The 19,144-nt window shown below is 40.8% G+C and overlaps 1 protein-coding gene across 1 annotated transcript in view; it reads right to left on the bottom strand.

Annotated features, from left to right (window-relative positions):
* LAMB4 (laminin subunit beta 4) overlaps positions 1-19,144 on the bottom strand; it is a 107,492-nt gene that overhangs the window by 81,786 nt on the left and 6,562 nt on the right. The window contains 9 exon segments of the mRNA XM_064290398.1: positions 3,119-3,307; positions 6,002-6,122; positions 8,598-8,812; positions 8,983-9,046; positions 10,090-10,278; positions 11,487-11,560; positions 14,517-14,649; positions 14,790-14,792; positions 18,489-18,646. Coding sequence (XP_064146468.1) covers positions 3,119-3,307; positions 6,002-6,122; positions 8,598-8,812; positions 8,983-9,046; positions 10,090-10,278; positions 11,487-11,560; positions 14,517-14,649; positions 14,790-14,792; positions 18,489-18,646 — 1,146 coding nt within the window.

Below are 19,144 nucleotides of genomic sequence, written 5' to 3'. Positions count from 1 at the left end.
ACCACCAAGGTTAACAGTAAGTGGTTCTTAAGGAACAAGACTTTGCTTAATGTGTTTGAAAACATTTGTTTTCCAAATATCTTTCCAGATTCCTAGATTATCTGTTTCAAACATTGTATTTCCTTGATTCCACCTCAGAGCAATTTCATTTTCTTTTAGAAACACTTAGCTTTTATAATATTAGTAAAAGTTGTATGTGTGCGTGTGTGTAATTACAAGTTCTGGTAAAAATTGTAGGACAATTAGGAAATGACTCTAAAGAATGCTTTAAAGTGAATTTTCTGAGAATCCAGTTTTTTGTGTCAGTTTTGAACAGACTATAAAATTTTGTGCAATCAGCTGTCTATTGAGTAATATTAGCAAAAAATTCATTTTTACTTTTTCTGCATTATAATGATTTAAAGTTTGAAATCTAGGATATTAAATGCATTCTGGCAGTGTCTTAGTTATCTGGTGCTATTATAACAGAAATACCGCAAGTGGATGGCTCTAAAAAACAAGTTTATTCTCTCACAGTTTAGAAGGCTAGAAGTCCAAATGCCAGCTCCAGGGGAAGCTTTCTCTCTCTGTCGACTCCAGAGGAAGGCCCTTGTCATCAATCTTCCCCTGGTTGAGAACCTTCTCAGTGCAAGGACCCCAAGGACGTGCTTCTTTCTTGGTGATATGAGGTCCCCAGCTCTCTGCTTGATTCTTTTATATCTCAAAAGAGATTGGTTTAAGACACAATCTCGTAGATTGAGTCCTGCCTCATTAACATTACTGCCACTAATCCCACCTCATTAACATCATAGAGGTAGGATTTACAACACATAGGAAAATCACATCAGATGACAAAAATGATGGACAGTCACACAATACTGGGAATTGTGGACTAGCCAAGTTGACACACATTTTGGCGGGGACACAATTCAGTTCATAACAGGTAGCTACTGAATAAGATTCTATTTTATGTTTTATGATGATTTACAGTTTGAAGTTACAGTTTCATACCAGGTTCCCCCCTCCACCTCCTTAACCGTACATTAATGATATAGCCTAAGAAGCAGGACTTCTACGTATTGGGAGAGGCAACCCTCTATGGGTCCCGAGTGTCCTGAACATTCTTGCTGAGTGTGCCAACAATACAAGGCCCAGGCTTCTACTTACTCAGGTCATTTCTCAGTTTTGTTTGCAGAAAGCAACCTTGAGGGATGAGGTAACCTCTTCTTCAGAAAAAGAGCAGGCTTGCTTCCTTTTGCTATAAAAGCAATGATTTCTCCAAGCTCAGAGTTTCTCAGCAGAGGCACAAACTCACTAGGTGTGCAAGATCCATCTGGGATCCTTTGTGTAACGCCCACAGGACTTGAGGAGCAAAGGGAAACCTGAGCCTACACAACCCAATGCCCTTGTTACTTGCAATGCTGTGATAAAGTCTCCTGTCTTTGGCCCAGGAGTCTAGTGTCTTCTGCCAGTATCCATGAAAGAGTATCAGGCTAACTCATTAGTTTGCAATTAGGGTAAAATCTCAGACCCAGTTATCGACACTGGGTATTTGAAATCAGGCTGGAGTACTTATCTATGCAAGAATGTACAGCAGGGCTGGAACTATGGTGCAAAATTTAAGGTGGCACTCTCTCAGGCTTGTTCAAGTGTCAGTCATGCACTTACCTGACCCTGAAAGTGAGTCCTGCCTTAAATTTTGGGACCTAGGTGCTTTGCTGGTTTCACCTTAGTCCCAGTCCTGCAGGGAAATGCCCATCAAAACAATGATGAGATACTATTTCATTAGGAAAAATTAAAGTGTGGAAAAACCAACGTCAGCAAAAATTCAAATGCAACAAAACCAAGCATCAATAAGAATATAGAGCAATGGGAACTCTCGTACACTGAGTGAGGGTGGGAGTCTTAATTGGTACAGTGGCTCAGGGGACAATTCAATAGTACCTAGCCACTTTGAAGAAGGGCATACCCTATGGCTCAGTAATTCCTCTTCTAGTTTATATATCGCAGGGACAGTCTTTGCGCATGTGCACAAGGCCACACATACAGGAACGTGTATTGCGGCATCAAAAGAAGAAGGGACAAATACATTTTGTCATATTTATAGGAAGGAATTCTATAAGAAAACTAAAATTAAAGAACTAATGATACCTGAGAGGGACAAATCTCAAAAATATTAAGCTAAAGGGAGTACTCAAGTTGCTTAAGGCATGATACCATTTGTCTAAAATTTGCAAGCGTGTCGATGTATATGGTTTGTGGATACAAAAATGTGTGGAAGTGTAAAAAACATTTTAAGAATAAATGCCAAATATATGAGAGTTTATCCCTGGGAAGGAGACAAACAGGGCAGACGTGCAGCTGGGACATCAAGTGTGCCTGTGTGTTTTATTAAAGGAAGTTCTGGAAGTTATCAGGTAAAAGATTAAGTTTTGACTAAGATTGAGGTTTGATTAGGGTAAAGAAAAGATGAAGATTTGATATATCATCCTCTACTCTTCTTTGCACGCTTGAAACATTTCATTAACAAGGCTGAAATTAAAGGTAAAATGAAAATATTTTTAAAGGTTTAAAAAAAAAAAGGAGAGGGAGACAAAAAAACAAGCAGGACAAATTGAATTGTCTACGGCAAATAAAACGTTTTCGCCAATTTCACTACTTTAGCTACTTTCCTGAGCTGCCCTCTAGGATACTGAGGGTGTCTGCTGCAACTTTTGAAACCATCACCTCCTCCTGGTTGAATCCAGAATAGCTTCTGACCTCTGCTGCAAGATTACTGGGACAGAACTAGGCCCATTTTGTCTAGGGGAAGAAAAGGTTTTTAAAACTGAAGTGTTGTTGGCAGTTCCCTATTGCCCTAACTAAAGGATGGCAGTTCCAACCCACCCAGCAGAGCCACAGAAGAAAGGCCTGGCGACCTACTTCTATAAAGGTTACAGCCCTATGGAGCAGTTCTACTCTGTAACACACGTGGCCACCATGAGTCAGAATCCACTATACCAGGTGCCTTTTTGTTTGGTTTGGTTTTATTCCCCCAAACCAGAGCAGTTTGGAGGTGATGTTAGGCAGCAGGGACTGGGAGCCCATGGGGATTTGCTCCAACAAGAGGAAAGGACAGGATCCAAGGCTGGGGACTCATGAATGCATGTGTAGGGATCCGAAATGGGCTTGAGGGGGTCCCTGTAGAAAAGGGGTCTGCAGCGGTCGCAGTGCTGCCCCTCGGTGTGGTGCTGGCAGTCTTCCCATACGCCCCCGCTTAGGCCGCCGCTGGCCAGGTACACGGTCATGTCAAAGTGACAGCGGTCAGAGTGGCCGTTACAGTTACACGCTCAGGGAAGGGACGAGAGTTACTGAGAGACTAGCTGAGGTTTTGGGATTAACGGGGTTTCATGAACTAATCACTACATTTTCTAATCGTGGGCATATTTTAGCCACTCCATCTTCTTTTTATAGAAACATCAAGTATCCCCAACCCCAGTGCCAATAAAAAATAGAAGGGTTAAAATAGGTGATTCAAAGGATCCTTCCAGCACTATGATTCTGTTCATATACGCTCTATAAAATGTGTTCCTGAAACGTTTGATATGTTGTTGTTGTTAGCTCCCAGGGAGTCAGCTCTGACTTGTGGTGACCCCATGTGACAGAGTAGAACTGATCTATAGGGTTTACTAGACGAGGCCTAGTTATGCAGTGGTGAAGGCACAGTGGTTAAGTGCTGGCTGCTAACTGAAAGGTCCGTGGTTCGAACCCACCAGTTGCTGCATGGGAGAAGATGTGGCAGTGGTTAAGCATTTGGATGCTAACCAAAAAGTCGGCAGTGGGAATCTACCAGCCACTCCTTGGAAACCCTATGGGGCAGTTCGGCTATCTATGTCCTTTAGGGTTGCTGTGACTTGGAATGGACTTGACCTCAATGGGTTTGGTTTGCATTTAATCTTTACAGAAGCAGATTGACAGGCCTTTCTTTTGAGGAGCCACTGAGCGAGTTCCAGCAGCCAGCCTTTTTAGGTTAGCAGCCTATCACAAACCACTTGACTACCCAGGCTTCTATATCACTTGGGTGATCTAGAACCCCTACAATGTAATATTTCTGTTGTTGTTCTGTAAGGAGTAATTTTACTGGTTTATGTTTTGTAAATTTAGATTTTTTACATCAAATTTTCTGGGTACTGGTGTCTTAGTTTGCTAGTGCTGCTATAATAGAAATACCACAAGTGGGTGGCTTTAAAGAACAGAAACGCATGTTCTCATGGTTCAGGAGTCTAGGGGTCTGAATTCAAGGACACTGGCTCTAGGGAAAGACTCTGTCTTTGTCAGCTCTGTGGGAAGATCCTTGTTGCTTTAAGCTTCTGTAGCCCCGAGTTCCTCCATTCCTTGGCAATCTTCACATGGCCTTTATTCCCTGCACCCACCCGCCACCAACCCATCTGTGCTAATCTACTCTTTTTATCACTCAGAAGTGATTAGATATAGAACCCACCCTACTTGGGTATGATCTCATTAACATAACAAAGAAAATCCTGTCTCCAAACAGGATTACATCCACAGGTACAGAGATTAGGATTCCAACACATATTTTGAGGGGACACAATTCAGTCCATAACAACTGGGATCCTGAGATGAGATTTTAGAGCTGGCAAAGCACTGGAGAAGGCATCATTTTGAGACACCTCAATTTACAGAGGAGGAGGCTAGGGCTTGTAGGAGGGCAGTGTGGGCCCTGGAGGAAACCTGGGTCTGCTGACCACACCTGAGCCCGGGCCTGCTTCTCCCTCATGACAGGGCAGGAGGACTGAAAGAAGGCTGGACACCTTTTTCATCCTACCTGGGGTTCAGCAGGAGAAAGGAAGGAAAGATGGTCTGTTTGGAGGAGTTTGTTTGTCTTAGTGGTGATGTCTGTTCTGTTTGTCTTGTTGGTTTTTTCCCTGTAAACAGTGTAACCTCAGACTGCATATTTCCTGGGTCTTGTATACTGTGGTTCTCACAGATTTTTTTTTTTTTTTTTGGTGAGAGTATTTCTAGTGAACTTTCCACCCCCTTCAAAACTTATTTTTCCCAAATCTGGGAAAAGAAACTGGATAACAAATTTGTTTGGAAGTTCATCAAAATTTGGAGGCACCAAAGATATTATTATAAACAAAACAAAACAACCTTTTTAGCCAAAATATTTTATAAAAAATATAACAGCATGTCAAACTCAGTCATGGACCTCGTTTCTCTTCTATTATCTGACATATGGGTTTAAGGTCAGAAATGTATGATTATTCAGGAAAATAGTCCCAAATCTTGTGTTCCCAGAATTCCTGGGGTCGATATTATAATTACAAGTCAGCCCTCCCCCGCCTCCGAAGAGGTCCTACTCATCATGAATGTTGTTTCATTTTTTAAGTTAGTTTGAGAACTTTGTGATTTTTTCATGTGTAATAATTGAAGATGTTGCTGGTGGTTGTCGTTGAGTCCGTCCCAACTCATGGTAATCCTATGTGTTATACAGTGGAACTGCTTTATAGGATTTTCTTGGCTGTAATCTTAATAGTAGGACCACTGATGGCACAGTGGTTAAGTGCTTAGGTGCTATCAGAAGGTCTGCAGTTCAAGCCCACCAGTGGGTCCATGGGAGGAAGATGTGGCAGTCTGTTTCCATAAAGATTATAGCCTTGGAAACCCTATGGGGCAGTTCTACTCAGTCCTGTAGGGTTGCCTTGAATTAGAATCAACTTGATGGCAACAGGCTTGGCTTTTGGTTTTTAAAATCTTAACAGAAGCAGATTGCCAGGCCTTTTCTTTCACAGTACTGCTGGATGGGTTTGACTCACCAACCTTTAGGTTAACGGTTGAGTGTAAAACATTTGTGCCATCCAGGGACCTTAACTGAGTATATTAGGATGTCACAAAATTGGAACCGAGAGCCAAAGTTTCTCAATCTTTGTTGCCTGCAGCCCACAGACATGAAGTAAATGTTCTCCAAAAGAAGGAAACATTGAGCACCCTCAGCCTATGCCGAGAACTCATTGTCACCCACGTCTGCAAGTGCTGTTCTGGGGGCCTTCAGCTGGCCTCCAAGGAGCATCCTGGAAGAAGTCCTTGCATCTCTCACAGTTCGGGCCATCTGTATTGTGCTGACAGATGCACTGACCGTGAACCTTCATCAGGTGATAAATAAAGAGGTAAAAGAGGGCTTAACTTCCAGGACTTTGGGGTTCTTTAAATGGGAAATGAAATACGAGGCCTGGGGCCTGTCTTGGTCTTAGTTTCCCATATGTTAATTATAATACCAACCTCGACTACTTTTTATTATTTGCTTAACTACCTTTTACATTTAAAAAAATTTAAGATGTTCTTGATACAACCGCTTTGGAAAAGGATTTGGCACTTCCTTAAAAAGCCAGAAATAGAGATACCATATGATCCAGCAATCCCACTCCTAGGAATATAGCCTAGAGAAATAAGGGCTGTCACAAAAATAGACATATGAACACCCATGTTCATTGCGGTACTGTTCACAATAGCAAAATGATGCAAACAACCTAGGTGCCCATGAACAGACAGATGGGTAAACAAATTATGGTAGATACACACAATGGAATACTATGGAACAATAAAGAACAATGATGAATCCGCAAAACATCTCATGACATGGATGAATCTGGAGGGCATTATGCCAGTGAAATTAGTCAGTCCCGAGAGGATAAATATTGTATGGGACCGCTATATAAGAACTCAAGAAAAGATTCAAACACAGAAAAAAGCATTCTTTGATGGTTACGAGGGTGAGGAGGGACAGGAAGGGGAATTCACTAAGTAGATAGTAGACGAAGATAAACTTCGGTGAAGGGAAGGACAACACATGATACGGGGAAGTCAGCACAACTGGACCGAAGCAAAAGTTAAGAAGTTTCCTAGATATGTTCAAACACATTGAGGGACAGAGTAGCTGGGGCTGGGGCCTGGGGACCATAGTTTTGGGCAACATCTAGGCCTACTGGCATAACACAGTTTATTAAGAAAATGTTCTGCATCCCACTTTGGTGAGGGGCGTCTGGGGTCTTAAAAGCTTGCGAGTGGCCATCTAAGGTGCATCAATTGGTCCCATCCCACTTGGAGCAAAGAAGAATAAAGAAAACCAAAGACACAAGGAAAATTTTAGCCCAAGAGACTAAAAAAAAAAGGACCACATAAATCAGAGACTCTATCAGCCTGAGACCAGAAAAACTAGATGGTACCCAGCTACCACCAATGACTGCCCTGACAGGAAATGCAACAGAGAGTCCTGGAGGGAGTAGGAAAAAAGTGTGGGGCAGAACTCAAACTCACATAAAAAGACCAGACTTAATGGTCTGACAGAAACTGGAGGAACCCCCAAAACTGTGGCCCCCAGATGCTCTGTTAACCCAGAGCTGAAACCATTCCCAAAGCCCACTCTTCAGAAAAAGATTAGACAGGACTATAAAATAAAAAATAATATACATGAGGAGTGTGCATCTTAGTTCAATCAGACACACGAGACCAAATGAGCAGCTCCTGTCCGGAGGTAGGATGAGAAGCCAGGAAGGGACAGGAACTGGTTAAATGGACACAGGGAACTGGGTGGAAAGGGGGAGTGCGCTGCCGCATTGCGGGGATTGCAACTAATGTCACAAAACAATATGTGTATAAATTTTTGTATGAGAAATTAACTTGAGTTGTAAACTTTCACCTAAAGTACAACAAAAAAAGTTAAGATGCTCAGTGAACACTTACAATACATTTTTTAGCTTTTCTGAATTCTAGTTTCAGGGCAGACTGTTGCAGTCTCACTAAAAGGAGGGAAAGGACAGGGGAGGACATGGGGTGTGTGTGTGTATGGAGTGACTTAGAAGCATAAGGGAGAATAGGGAGTTAGAAAAGGGAAAGAATTTGGGGATAAGTGTGTGATTCTTTTGGGTTTTCACAAAATGCTCTCAACGGTGCATTTTGCAAAGGGAGAAACTATTTCCAGTGACACCTAGAGGAAGCTGAGTGTGAAGGTACAATAGTCTTAACATCAAGGCTTGTATAATTATGCCTAATAAATAGCTTAAAAGTATTAGCAGCCACTAGGTCTGCAGAGAAATATAATCCTTTTACTACCTCAAAGTTTTAAGACAAGCCTCAAGATAGGAGAGATCTGCAATGGGAAGACACAGTCTCTGTAGTGGAAGGAAGTGACTTGAATTGGCCATTTTCCCCATATCAGGTGTTACTGACACACATTATCACTGAGCACAAGGGATTACACACAACAAGCCTTCAATCAATTTTTGTCAGAGAATGAATGTGAGATTATGGTTCATCCCCATCAAATCCCTATTCCCTAAAATACAAACAGAAAGCAAGAGAGGGAATGATGGGCTATCTTGAAATCAAAAATTCTGCTCATTAGTTCAGTGATACAACCATGGTCTTTGCTGGATGCCCAATGTGTGGGAGAACCCACAGGAAATCCATTTAGAGAACCAGAAGTTCCTCTAGATGGCCTGTTGGGTCAGGTTGGACACTACCTGCCCCAATACAAAGCTGCCACTTCTGATCTACACTCAGCACCAGGCTAGTGGAGGGCAGTCAGAAGGGCCAACTCCTCTTCTGAATTCATAACTCACCATGTTGGGAGGGCTGAAAACATCTCCTCTCACTTTCTGCATTGGGCCACATTCACTCGCATGACCATTGCAAAAGCATCTCCCTCGAACAACCATCCTGTACAGGGCATAGTAGTATTTGTCAAGGGAATCATTCTGCCTCCTTCCAAGCAAAGTATCCCCAAGGGTATGGAGTTTGGTAAAGTTTATCCTCAGGTTTGTTAGTGTCACAAGGTCTAGAGAAAGGAAAATAATGAATCAAAGTAAACTGAGGTTGCGTTGGTTCAAGGAACCCTCCTTGGCTGATATCCCCTTAATATTCTACAGAAACGCAATAAGGAATACACCCTCGTACTATGAAATTAAAAAAAAGAAGTTGATATGAAAATTATAAAGTGATTCATACCCTGGATATAAGGACTGTAAGGGTTTTCTATTTCAAAGCTGGGATCCAAAACCTTTAAAACAACCTGTAAAACAAATGTAGGTAAATTCGTGGTATTCTACCCAAAAACACAATTGTCAAAAAATCTCTTAAAGAAGAGATCCTGACCTTATTGGAAGTGAACTATTACATGCCAGTCCTGAACTATTGTGTGCTAGCTGGTGTTGGATACAGATTATTACCTGGGTGAACATATAAACAAAACTATCAAGAATGAAAAAGAATGAAGATGATTAAACAGTCACCTTTTGGGTCTGTATGGCCAACTGGTCCATATAGACAGAAGTGGTGATACCGCTGGTGGAAAGAGCTCTCGAGCTGGACTGGGGTGAAGTGGAAGGCTCACAGTTCAGCAAGCTGTCATTAAGTTGGGATCTGGCAGGGATTCTGGAGCTGCCTTCTGCCACCAATTCTCTCTGCTCTACCTGAGAAAATACTGCCCCCTAATCGCAGTCTCACTCTAACCCTCTGCTGGTCATCAGCTTTGCTCAGAAGGGTATTTCTTGCAGAATCTGTCTGCATAGCAGTCATGGAGATGAGACAGCTAATCCAGGACTAGGACTACTGCTAGCCTATGCGGCTGTTTTGCAAGGTTTAGAACAGGGGCCCTGGGCCAGGTGCTCAGGCTTGTGAGTGGGGTGTGGGCTGAATTTCATCCCCCACTAACCTTCAGGATTATTTCCTATAATGTATTTGCTCTTTGGAAACCCTGGTGGCATAGTGGTTAAGAGCTACAGCTGCTAACCAAAAGGTTGACAGTTCAAATTCGCCAGGCACTACTTGGAAACCCGGGGGGCAGTTCTACTCTGTCCTATAAGGTCGCTATGAGTTGGAATCGATTTGACAGCTACAGGTCTTTTTTTTTGGGGGGGGGGTGGTATTTGCTCTTTATCTATGTTTGAGATGGATTCTGAACCCATTTCAATTTGGACACTTTTCATTCTTAAAAAAAACCTAATAGCTCAAGTTACGTTTCAGTAAACACTACCAAAATTTAAAAAATCTAAAGTAACCAGATTTTTTTAAAGTTTCATTTAAATAAAAGAAATCCAAGGAAGGAATTGCGACCTCACCACCAGTTGAGGGTTCAATATCTGAATATTTGGAGTCACAGACAAGGTCTCCCACTTCCTGGGCCTGGCCAGATGAGATGTCGGGAAAGGAAGCAGCACAGTCTTTTGCGAAATACTTCAACACTTTCCAGGTGCGTCCATAGTCCGCGCAACACTCAACTAACATTGCGGCAGGCTGAAAAGTCTATGCAAAAACGAATTAAACTTGTAATGCTTCACAAAGGTAGCTTTATTATCCTTCAGGTTGAAAGTTTGTGCTTTCTAATTTCATTTTTTCATACTTTATTTTTAAATATACAATAAACACACTGAGAAACTCTTTCAAGCAAGTATTTATGAGCACATACCTTATCTTCAGAATCTAGTATTTATGGTTCTGTGAATTATTAATTGAAGAAAGATGACATATAAATAAAAGAGCAAATACAATTAATGTTTTACAGCATTTTGCATGTGGTTCTTCTTGTCTGGAGTCCCCTGGGTGGTGCAAATGGTTAATGAGCCCAGCTGCTAACCAAAAGTTTGGAAGTTTGAGTCCACCCAGAGGCACCTTGGAAGAAAGGCCTGGCTGTCTACTTCTAAAAACTCAGCCACTGAAAACACTACAGAGTACAGTTCTAATCTATTCTGACACCCAAAGGGTGGCCATGACTTGGAATTGACTCAATGGCAATTTTTTTTTTCTTTCTTTGCCTAGGATGCTGTTCCTCTTACAAACTCTTACACATCCTTCAAAACCCTACCACAAAGTTTACTCTGATTCTCCATAGCCAACTTAGTGTCTTTAACAAAGAATTTCCTTAGCATTCTAATCATACCTGTATTTCTGCACTTTCGCTTTGTATTATAATTTTCTATTTATATGTTTGTAACCATCACTTGACTGTGAGCTCTTTCAGGGCGAAGAGTGGTGTTTCTTCATTTTTTACTTTATATTCATTTTTTTATTGCCAAAATATAGCACCAGGATGTCATCAAAATTAGTATGATTAAAGAATGACACAGTGATTTGCTCTGACATCTGACTAACTTTAGTAAAAACCTTTTACTTTTTATTCCCTTCTTAATCACAGTCTTTCCATATTTCCTTAAATTATTTCCAGTTCCTGTTTTTTTGTCCTGAAAACTATCCTTCTGGTTCTTGAGGTTCCTATCACCCCAGTGTTTGAAGTTTTCCTTTTGATTGTGTCTTCTACTCTTCTAAGATATTTTGTTTTGTTTTTTGATTAACAAGCAGTTTTTTTTTTTTTTCATCCAAGAACAAAAACCCACAATACACAGCTCAATTCTGGATTTACACAGCTTTTTGGTTTCTGCAAGGAAGTGAAATACCAGGTAAACACCAAACATTCTGTAAATAGATAAAGGGGCAGCAAGCCTGTACATCTGTACCTTAAAGGTCAGTATAAGATGGCTAAACTGAAATAATGCTTCTAGGTCCAGTCTGATGCTGACATGATCAAGACCTAAAGAAAAATCCAGAAAGAAGAAAATCAATGATTTTGAGAGACCCCTGTTTATCAATGTTAACTGCCCTCCCATCCCCACTACTTGCATGAAATAAAGCCTCTTTGAAATCACATGGCAGGTGATCACCACTCTTTCCCAGGCTGTCGGCCACACTGTGCCCAGGAGAAGATCTATGTGACAGTAACACAGGATTTCTCCTGATGGTGCCCACACCCACGTTTTGATGGTAAAATACACAGCCACTGTGTGGCAGCATTATATCCCACCAAGAGGGTGCCACAACATTTTCCACAGATGGAAAGAGAGGGCTCGTTTCCTTGTACACAAGTTTTAACTACACAGGAACATGAGCTATCAAGCCTTAGCATGATTAAAAACCAACACACCCTTTTCTTCCAACAACTGCTAACAGTCGTTTGAACTACGGTTTTATTGTCTCTTGACATAAAACACAGCTTGGAATCTCCCCCTTGGAGTGGAGATCTATGGGCTTGTCTATGGCTGATGAGAAGCCAAAAGTGTCCTGATCAGGACTTTGCACTGAGCTGGATAGCTGTGATCCATTTCTAGCGTGGGCGAGGAAGGTCAGCCCCAACCTGGACATGCTGAGGCTTTCTCTAGGTCTTTCTAGAGCGGCACCGACCAACAGAAATATAATGAGTCACATTTATAATTTTAAAATTTCTAGTAGCCACATTTAAAAAAAAGTAATAAGAAACAGGTGAAATTAATTTTAACAATAAATTTAACCCAATATATCAAAATTATCATTTCAACATATAATCAATATTAAAAAATTAGTTATTCATTATTTTACTTTTTCTCCCTACAATTTAAGGCTTAGAAATTTAGGATGTTTTTATAATTTCATCACATCTTGATTCAGATTAACCACATTTCAAGTGCTCAATAGCCACATGTGGCTAGGGGCTACCATATTGGACAGAGCATCTCTAGAGCACAGTGGCTGGGCTGCAGTAAATTGGGATTCAGCTTAGAGTCCCAGGCCAGACAGCTTGGGAAGGGCCTGTTACTGGGAGGGCCATCATGTTCCAGGTCTGTGTCAGGGGCTCCCTATCCCTTAGAAAAGGAAATCTACTTTCCCCTCTCTGAAGTGTCTGGTGGAGAATTCTTGTTCTACCTAGTTGGCTCTGATACATGGACATTTGCTTCTGAGGAGACATGGAACAAATGCTGGACATGAGGGTCAAAATAATTATTCAAAAAAAATGGACACTGTTCGTTAATGAAAACAAGTGACTGTGGTAAAAACAGCCTTGTGTTCATTAAGGAGATTCCAACTGGAGATCCATAATTGGGATCCGAAGTGAACTGGTATTTAGAGCTTAATCTGGCAACAGTTAATGTAAAGCACAGAAGAGAACTCTAAGAGTCAGAGAACCTAAATTAATGGTGACGAAACAAAATGGGTAGAGATAGTGAGAATGGTGACACATTGTGAAGTATATCATCAATGTTATTGAACTGTTGTTTTAGGTGCCCTCAAGTTGGTTCCCACTTATAGCAACCCCATGTACAACAGAGCAAAACATTGCCTGGTCCTGCACCATCCTCACAATTATTGCTATGTTTGAGCCCGTTGTTGCAGCCACTGTGTCAGTCCATCTCTTCCAGGGTCTTATTCTTTTTTGCTGACCTTCTACTTTACCAAACATGATGTCCTTCTCCAGGGACTGGTCCTTCCTGATAAAATGTCCAAAGTATGTGAGACAAAGTCTCACCTTCCTTAATTCTAAGTAGCATTCTGGCAGTAGTTCTTCCAAGATAGGTTTGTTTGTTCTTCTGGAGGTCCATGGTATATTCAACATTCTTTGCCAACACCGTTATTCAAAGACATCAATTTTCTTCGGTCTTCCTTATTCATTATTCAGCTTCTGCATGCATATGAGATGATTTAAAATACCATGTCTTGGGTCAGGTGTACCTTAGTCCTCAAAGTGACTTAGTCTTTAAAGTTATTGAACTGTTCATGCAGAAATTGTGAACAGATGTATGTTTGGTTGTGTATATTGCCATCAAAAATAAATAAAATATTTTTTAAAAAAGAACAAGAAAACTGGCATTTAGTAGACACCAATCATATATTTGTCAAATGGATAACATAGAAAAGAAGCCTCATGTTTATCTTGCCCTAAACTGTCTTATGTATTAAGATTATTTCCACACTCTCCTCCAGTAGTCTAGGAATCCCTAAAGGAAATGCACTTAGAGGTATCAAGAAAACAGAGGATTGCAGCCAAAACTGCAACATATAGACATGTGGTGAGTAGAATCATTTTCTGGGGGGGTAAGGAAAACTAGAAGGGTCCCAGGAACCCTGGTGGTGCAGTGGTTAAATACTCGGCTGCTAACCTCAAGTTTGGTGGCTTGAACCCACCAGCCACTCCATGGGAGAAAGATGTGGCAGCCTGTTTCCATAAAGAGTATGCTTTTGGAAACCCTGTGGGACAGTTCTACTGCGTCCTACAGGGTAGCAGTGAGTCAGAATTGACTTGAAGGCAATGGGTTTGGTTTTGGTATGTGTGTTACAGAAGGAAAAAGCACATAGTGCTGTCAGGTTTTCCCTGGAGTTATTCATTCAGTTATTCATTCACCTGTGTGTTCTATATTAGGGCTTAACTTACCAACACCTCATAAACTTCTTTATTTTTTACAAAGAACAAAAGGATGCACAGGTATTTCCTCCTCCCACGTAGAAACAGTGACACATTCTGAATTATGTGCTTAAAATACACTTTGATTTCTCTAAAGGAAAATATTCTTTTTTAAAACAAAAATAAATTTTGCCCTTATATGCAGCTGTACATTCCTGGTAAATACTGTTCAATTCCAGTACAACTTTTTGCTGTGACATTATTAAAACCACACAGAAAGGAAGATGCTTAATTAAAATATGAAGAAATAAAAACTTGGAAAGGAACTTAATCATACCGTTTTCAGATTGCCACCAATTCTTTTCTCCATCTGGTCCAAAACTTGTAATTACATTGTCAATGGTGTGGCTGTTGGGTTGGATATATGGGTCATACAGAAGCCTGGAGTCACAGATGAAGCATTTTTGCTCCTCTTGGAAAACACCAAAGTTAAGATTAAAAATAAAGGATCGTAATTGCTTATTGTTAATCTCAGTTCAAAAACAAGATGTACTTGCTATATTTGTCTTTCAATCTGGCTAAAAATAAGAAGCAGAGGAAATAACAAGACACCCTTTTTTTTCCATCAATTGGTACTTAAATACAGTAACAAACTAAATTCAACATGCCCTAGAAAATTTATAAATCTATACATTCAGTGTCCACATGCAAATTTATGTAGAACTAATTTTTTCTCATACAGAAAGCAGATGATCTAGAAATTATTTTAAACCATATAGGAACAATTAGGATTTGTTTTTTATTTTTTTGAGTTAGAAGTACTTCCTTAGGTTAAAAAAAAGGAATATTTTGCAAAAAAATCAATCTCGGTCATAGTTATCTGCAGCCATCATCTTTTCAATCTCAGATTTTACAGTTTTTAGTAGTAAAGCCTCTAAAACCTTTGTATCACACACATGGATTTTGTAAAAGATTTTCATTAAACTGACAACAGAGAGGCCCACCCTCTTCTTTCACAGACTAGAAGGTCTTCTTAGTGAATTGAAACTAGTTTTACTTAGGATAGATTTTTCAAAGGTCACAAAAACCTGACCCTTAAGCTGGCTTTATTGAATGCATACATTTGTGACTATACTTAAAACTCCTAAGGAGCTCTCCAAAGATTTCCAAAGGTCTGCCAATGGCCTGCACAGTTGTTCTGGCTAATACTGGCAGGGCTCTGAAAAAGCTTTTTGCAAAACTTCCAGGAAGCAGGGGCTGTTTATTACAATTCTCTGTGCTAGAAATGGCCTACAATGGCATACTGTGCTGGTAGGTACTTGGCAAATGTGATTTGATTGTATGTCCTTACCTTGGCTTACAAGGTATTACATGATCTGGCCTGAGCCACCTCTGTGCCTTTACCTCTGCCTGTCTCCCCTGGCTCTAGCCACACTTGCTCCTTGCTGTTGTTTGAGCACAGCAAGGGCCCTCCTGCCTTAGGGCCTTAGCACCTGCTGTTCTCACTCACAGTTGTTCTTACCTCCTTCTTCTTCCCTTCTTCTAGGTCTCTGTTTAAATGCCATCCTCTCAGAGAGATGTCCCTTAATAACCCTACCTAAAATACCACCACTTCCCCATCCTGTGGTCTTCTGACACTCTCTATCCCTTTGCCCTGATTTATGTATTTTTAAGCCCTTGTCACTACCAAAGACTACATTATATAATCATTGGTTTATTGCCTGTCTCCATCATTAGAATTTAAGCTGAACAAGGGAAAGGACTTTATTTTGTTTGTTGCTGTGTCCCCATTACTCAGAATGGTACCTGATATGTAATAAAACAAAACACAACAAATGCATTGCCAACTCATAGGACAGTACATAATAGAAGATCAATAAAATTTGTTAAAAAAGTACATGATGATTTTAATCATTATTTCAACCAGTAGAGTCTGTTCAAGTGAAACAGCCATTCGAGATATCTACAGTATATAGTATATAGTATAAAATCACTGGCCTCCATGGCCTTTCATTTGAAGAAAATCAAAGTTCCCGTTAGAAATTAAGGAGCAATGGCAGCTAGATCAATTCAGCATATGGGTAAGCTTGCCTCAGACCCACCCTAAAAAAGCAGCAGAAACCAAGGCTCCAAAGTATTTCTAATAATACTATAGGAATTATTGGGAAAAATGTTTAACTTCAGGGCTTGTTGGCCATTTTTCTGTAATCATTTTAGAGGCATAGTTTCGTTGGGGCTGGCCAAAGAAGATTCTTAACTGTGGGAACTAGATGCGGGAGTCCCAGCTTGGTTAATACTATGAGTCAATGTTGACTTGAAGCTTTTGAAGAAGATGTTTTGCTTGGTTGCACTTTGTAGATAATAGGAGGAAAAAAAACCCATCCTGCACGGTGCATGAATGTTTATCTAAGTACTTGTAGCCCCACTTGTAATATTTTGTGAGCCTGATAATATTTTGAGGTTCTTTCCAGCCCTAAAATTTATGATTTACATTTTTCTCTAGACTAAATAATTCTCTGCAGTTTTATTTACTTCTATTTTGGGGGTATAACTTTGAGATATAGAAACACCAATTTCTAATTATCATCAGAGTTGTTGGCTCATGACAATAGTGGTTGAAGAACAAGATAGATATTGCCAGTGTTGGAAAGTTTCTAATCTTAGAGTTGAGAACTACTTCCTTGTCTAGACACGGATTTAGTAAAGTCACATGAGCCATCCACCCCACTTGGCCTTGAATTGAGCAAAACTTCCACTGTGTAATTTCCTAGCACATGTAGAGAATTCGCTTCCCTACACAGATACTTCCCAAACTTAGAACAGTGCTAAGCACCCAAGTATTGTCTCCAATTATTTATAATCATCATCCTTTACTAGGCAACAGTTAGGATACAAAGCGTTTCCCAGAGACCTAAACAAATTGCCTTAAATGAACAATTCGTGGAAAAGCCTGCGCACTAACATTAGGCTGATGTCCAACTACCTTCCTGTACATCCTCTCATTTAAGTGGTTGATGTGATCTCCTCAAGCCTTTCAGCAGGTAAGACACTCAAATGGCCTTAGATGCCTGTTCTGCTCCCAGATCACAGAGAGAAAAACAAAACAAAACAAACAAACAAAAAACAAATGGTAAAGCTATTGGTTCTTTGAATAAACTGTTCTTTAAGAGAAAAGGCTAGAGGTACAAAAATACGTTCATGCTGGGAATTTATGGTTTTTAGATTATACAATTGTCAAGTGGCATTGTGGGGTTGGTATGCACTGAATTCAACATTCTACACCCCTCTTTATCTAAGGCAGAACAGTGAGTACTCATGTTCAGCATAATGGCCTTGAGACCCTTATGAATCTTCATTTTTCACTGAGTCAATTACGCCCCTCTATGGGATTTTTTTTTTTTTATGGGATTTTTTTTTATGGGAGTCACTAAGGAGTTCTGGAGACGCAGTGGTTAAGAGCTCAGCTGCTAACCAAAAGGCTGGTGGTTTAAAACTGCTCCATGGGAGAAAGCTATGGCAGTCTGCTTGCATAAAGATTACAGCCTTGGAAACCCTATAGGGGCAGTTCTACTCTGTCCTATAGGGTCACTAAGGGCTGATATGACTCAAAGCAATTTTCTTTAATGGGAATCATTAAGGAGTCCTGGCTGCTATCTGAAGCGTCAGTGTTTCCGGGGGAAAGATGTGGCAGTCCTGCTTCCTTTTGTAAAGATTACAGCCTGGGAAACCCTATGGGGAAATTCTACTCTGTCCTATAGGGTCACTACGAGTTGGAATTGACTCAATGGCAACAGATTTGGTTTTTTTTTTTATTATTATGGGAGTCAGTAACGCAGCTAAGTAGACCAGTAGATTGTACAATAATTTCCAGTCAAAGACTAAACCAAAACACTTTGCTGTCTAGCTCTAAAGGTAACCAAAAAAATCAAACCCACTGCTGTTGAGTCAATAACGACTCAGCAAACCCGTAGGGTTTCCAAGGCTGTAAATCTCTATGGAAGCAGCCTGCCACATCTTTCTTCCACAGAGCAGCTGGTGGTTTCCAAATGCCAACCTTTCAGTTAGCAGTTGAACACCCAAGGCTCCTTCTAAAGGTAACAAAGAGATATACACTAAGCAGATCTCCCCTATTTCCTAATTAGTTGTGATTTCCTCAACTTTGAATTATATTACCTGTGTCTCCTTTCTTTAGGAAGGAATATTGTCTCCTTCTTTAGAGTTGTCTGGGTTGCCCGCCCCAGATATACTTGGAAAAAGAGACATCATTGATTAGATAATGTCCCAACAAGTAAACAAAGGACAAACCCACCTCCAGGTAGCTGAGGATGCAGTATTTCTGGGCTCCTCTCAGCCTGCAGGTAGAAGAAGTCGTTAGCTGAGCACCACGGCCCACTAGGAGATCTCCAGTGGTAGGATGACAGACACCCCTGTTACATTCATCTTGAGCTTTCGAGCAACTGAGCAACCCTTGAAAACAAAGAACGGCTACATGGCAAGGCAGCCTAAGGCAGCACAAGGCCTGAAGAATCACCTGGTTAAGTCAGAAAGTTAACAGTCTGCTTATTTTTAATACCATTTTTGTTGTTCATTAAGATCCCAGTTAGTACATGCTATTGGTACCCTCAGCCTGATGGAATGCACCTAGCCTGGAGGTGTTCCATCTGTGTTCCCCGTGCCCATCTGGGGTAGCCTGTAGCCAATGATTGATGGTCAGGGGGTTCAAAAAGCTGGCCCCATTGCCTTAGGCTGGGATCAACTCTCAGGTGCAATTCATGCTCAGAACCTCCCTGTGGGGTCAGGTTGAAGCCTGACTCCAGCTGGAATCATATCTTGCCCTCTCCATTTCCCTTTTTCCCTTTCTCCTGAGAGTTTTCTCTCAATATATCACTAGCACAAAAATCCCTACCTCGAGCTCTGCTTCTAGGGAAACTGATCTGAGCAGCCTCTAAAAAAGAGCAGCCTCTA

Source organism: Loxodonta africana, chromosome 8 (assembly GCF_030014295.1).
Source record: "Loxodonta africana isolate mLoxAfr1 chromosome 8, mLoxAfr1.hap2, whole genome shotgun sequence".
NCBI lineage: Eukaryota > Metazoa > Chordata > Mammalia > Proboscidea > Elephantidae > Loxodonta > Loxodonta africana.
Note: the sequence above shows the minus strand (reverse complement) of the source record. Positions and strands in the feature narration are given on the sequence as shown.